Raw genomic sequence first — 7,935 nt, forward strand, 5'->3', positions numbered from 1 at the left:
AAAAAAAAAAAAAAAAAGAAAGAAAAGAAAAAAGAAAAGAATGAGAATTATCCCTCTGGAGAAATACAGAGTGGACCTAAGAACTTGACTTTAGCAATTAAATCTCATTTCTGAGGTCAGACTGCTTGGGTTTGAATTCCGCCTCCACCTTTTATTATTCCTGTCACACCGGGCACGTTGCTTGACTTCTTAATCTCAGTTTCCTCATCTCTAACTGGGTGTACTAATTGTGTCTATTCTGTGGCGTTGTGATGGAGATTAAATTGAGATAATGAATGTAACGTAATAACCACTCAGTAATATTAGCCATACCTATGTGCTTCTCCACAGTAAGGCCAGAAAAGAATGATTCAGTGTGACTTTGTAGTCAAAGAGCATAATTTGGGATACTCTTAGTCTATCTAGCTCTCAACTTTTCTTTGGATTGTACGTAGCTACATTATACAGATGCCTTTTATGAGTTCCAGTTGGTCACTGTTTTTATGTTCACATTGTCCACTTTTTTTTTTTTTTTTTGAAATTTACATTAGTAAAATAATTTATGCAAATTGAATATCTGAAACAGAAGTGTAAGTTGATTCTATGGTAAATCATAATCATTTCTTTGTCATGTGCATAGAAGGGTATGAGCATTAATTGCTGGGACAATCTCATGTTTAAAATTGGCTCCACAGTGATTCACTTAACACCCCACACAAAGTAAATTGTCGCCAGCAAAGGATAACTGGTCAACCCAATGTAAAATGGCTCTTCAGTCTCATGGTTTGCTTTATTAAAATTATAGCAGAATTAACAGGGATAAAAGTGTAGAAAAAGGGGAGCTAAACTTGAGGCACCAGAAAACTAGGACAATTTGTAGAATAAAGCAATAACCACATGGGTCCAGACAGTGGCAGTTTTCTTAATTTTCACTTTTAAGCAGTGTCCAGTGCCAGTAGAAGCTAAGATGAGTGACACTTAGGGAAAGGAAAAACTTCCCCCTTGAATGTCTTTAAACTCTTTAATAATAATATAATAATATAAAGTGCATCTGGGCATTGCCTTCTGCTGCAGTTCTTGTCTGGCTCTCAGCCAGAACTGTCAGCCTACTCTGAGTGCTGATGATTCACATCCCAGCACCCTTTTATCTGAACGTTGCAGTGTCTTTTCTTTGTACTTTGGCAGTGATGTTACCTTGATGTGCAAAAATCTTTTAAAAGCATCACAGGCTTTCCTTGTATCTTGACAAATCGTTGTCTGCCAGTAATGAAGAAAAAGAAAACCTGGTTTCGTCATCACTGTAGATATAAAGAAATAAATACTTCTGAGGGTTTTCTTGTTTTTAAAAATGGTTATGTATTTTGAGATCCTCTAACTGAGAAGTGATCTGATCATCTTTCCTTATTTCGCTTGCATAAATCAACATGCTGCTTTTCAGAAGCACAGAGCAAGAGGAGTTTCTGGGGATCATTTGATATTTGAGGAAGGACAGAATTTAGGATTTTTATATGATTTCCTTTCTTCTGGGATTTTTAAAAGGGGAAACCTGGGGATTATTTTTATTTCTGTTGTATACTCTTACTGCCATTGTTGAAAAAAGTAATACTTTGTTACTTACCCGTTTTAATGTATCCTGTTAATAGTAACAGTGCTTTATATTCACGTGTGCTTTTCATACATTTCCTCATCTGAGGCTTGAAGCAGCTGTGTGAGGTCAGCAAGGAAGATTCTCGTTATTATTCTACTTAACATGTGAGGAAACTGAGGCTCAGGATGGCTTATGACTCTCCTACTCAACCAGGAGCAGATCTAGTTCTGCTCACTCAAAATAAGTAGCTCTTCCACTTTTACCGCGGTGTATTTCAGAAGGGAATCTCGACTTTGGCAATGAATATTTAGCATCCAGAGCAAAGGTAGTATTCACAGCAACCTGTCAGAGGTCCTTGTTATATGTGGGTACTGCATTTCAAGGAGAACACTGGGAAACTAGAAGATGTGAAGAGGGTCAGAATACTAGTATGATGAGGAGTCTGGAAACTATACCAGAAATAACCAAAGGAATCAGGATTTTCAAGTCTGGAGAAAGGAGGATACAGAGAGAGAGACAGCTGACATCTCCGAATGTTTTATGTACTACCTGGTGGAAGAGGAATTAGATTTGCTCTTTGTAATTTCAGGCAGCAGAAGTAGGATCACTGGATAGAAATTACACAGAAGTGGATTTATGCTCAATGTAAGAAGAAACTTGCTAACATTTAGAGATATCCAAAGATAGAATAGACTAGCTCACCGTCACTGGGAAGGGTTCTCCCTGAGACTGTCTGACTTGAAGATTTTATGACTTTATGGGCATTGTATTTCAGCAGTGACATAGTTTTGTGATGACCCTCCTAAGGGCTCAGAGAAGAATTTCCTCACCAGCTAAAAACAAAGGGGTTTTGTAGGCTTTTCCACTCTGATTTTAGAAAGTTGTGTACATAACAGTTCCTGTTTCACACACCACTGGGTCCTGGGAACAACTGTTCAGTTGATGGGGAAAGGCACATTAGTTAAAACAAATAAGCAAAACTTTTTTAAGATAAGAATTGAAGCAGACACTGTGATGTGGGCAGTGGTGTGTTTGTGTGCACACATTTTAACTCTTTCAGGATGAAGCGGCCGTGGTTTTGCTGTTTTCATCTGACTTCTTACTTTCTCTACTCCTCAGTCCAGCCCTAGAACACAACCTGTGAAAGTGAAAGAAATGGGCAGAAAAGTCATTCGACCTAGATGGTTTCACTTTAATAGGGAAAGGGCGAGGGCATCAAAACAGAGATTGGCTAAAACGAGTTTGTGACAAAAGCAGATTTACTAAGGGAAACACCTAACTAGGATCCTAAGTCCTGGTTCCAGGTCTGGCTCAGTGGCTCATTGCTTCATCATTATGCCTTAGGGTTTTACTTTCCTCTAAAGTGGAAGTGTTGTTCTAGGAATTTTCTTTTCAACTTTTAAATTTTATGATTCTAATTCTCTCAATTTTATCACTCTAATTGTCCACAGTTGCATAGGAAATTAAGAATGGTCTCAGTTATAACAAAAACAATTCATTTATTCTTTAAATTTCTCACTCATTTATTCAAAAACATTTATTAAATGAAACACTATTTTAGGAATATGAAAACTCTGATTTTAACAATGGAAGGAAAACAGCAAATCAGTACCTTTAATACTTAAAATGAACGTGAAGCGCTCCATTGGTAGGGTACTTTGAAACAACGGTAATAGAATTCCTCTGTAAAATGGCATGCTGTTATTTAGATTTGGAACAGCAACAATTCAAACCATGCCTCAAATCATATGGCACCAAATAAAAACTTACTATAATAAATCTTTAGCCTGAGCGTTATTAATGGGTTCAACCACTGATTCCAAGCAGGAAGCCTTTCCTCTATGAATAATCCTATCTTTTTCTTCTTCCAACAGATTTCAGAGGGGTGACTACCACATTGACGTCTGTATCAATGACTACCTGGATGTGTTCTGCCCTCACTATGAGGACTCAGTCCCGGAAGATAAGACTGAGCGTTATGTCCTCTACATGGTGAACTTTGATGGCTACAGTGCCTGCGACCATACTTCCAAAGGGTTCAAGAGATGGGAATGTAACCGGCCTCACTCTCCAAATGGACCACTGAAGTTCTCTGAAAAATTCCAGCTCTTCACACCCTTTTCCCTGGGATTTGAATTCAGACCAGGCCGGGAATATTTCTACATCTGTGAGTATACAGAGATTTATCATGTTGTAGGGCAGCTGCAAGAACCCAGACTGATTTTTTAGCCGTGCTTCAGAGAGCTGCAGAGTGCTGGACTCTGCATTATAGATGTCTCCTTGTACATGCATACATCAGGGTCCCTAGATACATTAGCTGGGAATTGAGAGCACAAATTAGATTAAACACACAGCGCCTCTCCCCCTATGAAATTGCGTGTCAGCCTGTTCAGTGAACCACTGCTGACTTGTATTTCTTTTAAATGAAAATTGCTACCAAAGCTCAGGAAAAGAAAAAGAGATTCCTGAAAAAAGAATTAAAGGAAATAATTAAATTTACATAGCTTGGAGTCATTGGATTTCTCATTCAGGTGTCAGCAATATCCTTTCAATCATCCACATTTTCAGTTGGAGAAAGCCAAAACTCCTGCAAATGTCAGCAAGCTGATGATAAATACTCTCTTTGCACCAAGGGGAAAAGACAATTATTAAGAGCAGCTGTGTCTTTAAACAGGAAAGAGTGTGAAGTATCTTGGTTTTTTCTCCATCTTACACACCATCACTTCTTCAGGCATCATACTGGCCATGTATCCTAGGTAAATGCTTCTCAAACTTCACTGTGCACAGGTCACCTGGGGATCTTGTTATAATGCAGATTCTGATTCTGGGGGCCTGGGGTGGGGCCCGAGATGTGGTGTTTGGAAAGCTCCCCCGGTGATGCCACTGCTGCTGCTCTATGGACCACAGTTGAGTTAGCAGGGTTATAGGAAATACCTAATTTAGGCAGCTTGCTGTGTATCTGGACTTGCCTTTAACTAGTATCAGATAGTTAAGCTATCTGGCCTTTCCTACGTGTTTTGACTGTCAGCTGAAGGAGTTAAATGTTAAAAGTACTTTGTTCAAAAGTACATTTACTAAAAAAAAAAAAAAAAAAAAAAAAAAGTACATTTACTGACCAGCTTATCATGGCTCAGAAATTTGGGGGATGCAAGATGAAAAGACACTCCCTGTCCTCAAGGAGTGACTGTCTAGTGGGGAGCAGACATTTAAGTAGGCTGTGAAAGTGGAAATAGACAGTTGCTGAATGCCGCTGAGTGCAGGGAGCCTGAGTGCAGGGAGCCATGGGGACGTCGGGGAGGTTGGACCTCACCTGCTTGGAAGAATCAGGAAGCGCAGAGCCTCCCAGGGTGCTGAGCTGCTTGCTCGGCACCTCCGCCTGCCAGGCAACCGAGATAAAGAACGTTCCCGGTTTTCTGATTCATTTCTTCAATCCCAGTGTCCTCCCCCACCTCTCCTCGCCCACATGTTTTAAGTCTACAAGGATTTCTAGCTCCTCTTCTCCAGAAAACAGAGTTTTCTAATAAGCCGGATTTCCCCATCACAAGGGCACTCTCACTTATATTGGAATTGAATTTAAAAAGGAAATTGAACAGCACCCGTTTTATTATTTCAGTACATATTTCAGTCGTTAGTCATGAAAAAACATGTAAAGGTCTTGATAGTATCTCACGTTCGATCCATAAGATAAGAAAAGGAATATTGAGTCCCGTGGATGGAGGAAACGCTAGCATACAGTGAATTCACATGTTCTCAGGCTCTTGCCTTTTGCTGATTTTTTACTTTGTGAAAGAATCTCATTCAGCAGAGGAGAGAAAGGAAAAAGGAAGACTTCAGCTGTGAGACAGAGACTCATTAATTGCCTAAGTCTAAAATATCATACTGATGTAAGAGGAAATTATTGCCAGTTTCAAAATTTTCACATGGTTTCTCAGATTAAAAAACAGTAACAAAAGCAAAAAGCAAAAATGAATAGAGGGCACTCAGATAGGAAACATACTCACCAGCTCACTAGTTGATTGCATGATTATTAGAAATTATAGAATCCATTGAGGTTCATAAGCAAGATGTTATTATTCAAATACACCCATAGTGCTTATGACTGGTTTTTCCTCATTTGTGGTTCAATTCAATATTTCACTAAAAATCATTATGTGTCTTCTGTAACATTCATTTAACGGAGTCATTTAACTGTCAAGGGCTCCTGTCAAAGTAATTGTTCAAAATGCTTCAAAATACCAAGAGCTTTTTGCTGTTCAGCTGAGTTTAACCTGAATTACTTCTTTTAATGAAAAGTAAAATAGCACAAAATTAGCAGCAAAAAGATGTTCATTTACAAGAAGCGCAGTGGCCTGGTCATCGGTTAAATTGAACTTTCAATCATGTTTTAGAACCATAAGAGCATCCTTCCCTGTCTTTTTAGTAGGGAAAGGGTTTCCTCTCTTCCTGTCACTGCTGAGAGTGGACACCTTACAGACATTTCATATACTGTGGTCATAATTAAACTAAAGAATTCTTAGGGGAGAATTGGCCCTCAGTTTAATTTTCCTCTTTCCTAACGTGCGTGGAATGAACAAGATGATTGGGAAATGGCTCTTTTCACACTCATTACATTACATGGAGCCCTACTGCTGATCTCAGGAGCCAGCCTGACTGCCCACTTGTCAATTTTATAAAATGTCCTTACTAGGCCAGGGGTATATTTCAGCTCCTCAAGGCCTTAAAATCTCTTCCAAGTTTTCCAAGAGAAAAATGAAAGCTATAGCCTTTTGACGGTCCTGCTTCAAGGTGCTGGAGGAAGGCTTAAGCTCAGGGGTGACTGCAGAGGACCGAAAGTCAGATACAAGCTTGAACTGGAGGGGGAAGGGAAGAGGAATAGTTCATAACAGGAAGTCCACCTCATCACTTAGACTCAGGACACAAATCGGAGTGTTCTTTTCAAGTTCTGCTTTATCTTCAACGAGCTTTATTTCCTTCTTAATTTCTCCAAGTTATACAAAATTAAGAAAATACAGTAGTTGGAAATATCTCATGAAGTTTCCTGTTTACATGAAAAATAAAATACCGTTCACGATTCTAGATCCATTATTTGTCTCAAGAACGACTCTATGCCACGTCTTCCTTTCCTTGGGAACAGGCAGTGTACTAAGTTATTGGAATCGCCGATTATCGGTCAGGCAGACTGAGCCCATCTTCTCAATCTGACAGATACTGTTTTTAATCTACAGGAGTTATTTTGGTAAGAGATTGGCATACTAAAATAACTAGAGAAGGTCGGTGGTTTTTCTACCAGTGATAGATTTGCAGAACTGCCCGTCAATAGATTATGGCAATAGTCAATTATATAGACTTCCTAAGGCAAAGAGTTATTTTAGAAACTTCAAAAATGCTCATTTTAGAAATGATTCTCATAAACATGAACCTAATGAGGACATGTGTGAAAGAAGTTTTGTGTCGTTACTTTTAAATCAGAAGAGGCAAAGGGGGATAAATAAGGGCACCATAAGTTATCTTTGTAAGTTAGTACAACTGCTGATTTTGAATGTCCTCTTCTGTAAAGTAAGGAAAACTGAGTCCTGGGCCCTTCTCTTGACCTAACGAGGTATATGATTTTGGATAAATCATCTCATCTCTCTGGGTTTCTATTTCCACATCTGTAAAATAATGAGGTTGCAATAGATGATTTCAAACTTTCTTGGAGCTTTAATATATTTTATCATAGGGTCTGCACACTAGGGTAGGGTTAACATCTGTAAAATGGCCCAGCCCAAAGCCTTACTTAGTAGATGTTCAATAAATGCCAGTTAAAGGGATATTTTTAAGGAAAATGGAGAGTGGAGCAGCGTATTAGAATTATTGAACTCGTTCTATATTGGCCACCTGATCCACGCCACCATCGTCCATTGTCTTGACTGGTGCGGCAGGCTCCTATCTGTTTCCCTTCCTCATGTCACTGCTCTGTCAAAGCCCTCCAGAGACTTCTTGTCTCACCAAAGACAGAATCCAGAGTCTCTAACCTGCAAACAAGGTCCTCTGAGACAAGTCCTCTTCCCCTCCCCACCCTCAGCCTCTTGGACCTCTCGTCCTACCATCTCTGCCGATTGTCTCTATTCCAGCCACCCTGTCCTCCTTGTTCATCATACCTACCCAGCGCCCCCTGACATCAAGGGCTTGGTTCTTTATCTTCTCTCTGCCTGAGGTTCTCATTGGCCCAGGTATCCACATCCCTTGCTCTCACTTGCTTTAGGTTGGGCCAAAAAAATGTCTTTATCTGAGAGGCTCTTCTGACCTCCCTATATAAAGATAATATCCATACCATTCTCTACACTCTTTTTTTTTTTTTTTTTTTTTTTTTTTTTTTGTGTACCCGG

At 39.4% G+C, this 7,935-nt stretch overlaps 1 protein-coding gene across 1 annotated transcript in view; it reads left to right on the forward strand.

Annotated features, from left to right (window-relative positions):
- EFNA5 (ephrin A5) overlaps window positions 1–7,935 on the forward strand; it is a 284,551-nt gene that overhangs the window by 235,042 nt on the left and 41,574 nt on the right. Inside the window, exon 2 of the mRNA XM_007452558.1 lies at window positions 3,442–3,734. Coding sequence (XP_007452620.1) covers window positions 3,442–3,734 — 293 coding nt within the window. The remainder of the gene's footprint in view (window positions 1–3,441; window positions 3,735–7,935) is intronic.

Source organism: Lipotes vexillifer, unplaced genomic scaffold, assembly GCF_000442215.2.
Source record: "Lipotes vexillifer unplaced genomic scaffold, Lipotes_vexillifer_v1.1 scaffold1028, whole genome shotgun sequence".
Classification (NCBI taxonomy): domain Eukaryota; kingdom Metazoa; phylum Chordata; class Mammalia; order Artiodactyla; family Lipotidae; genus Lipotes; species Lipotes vexillifer.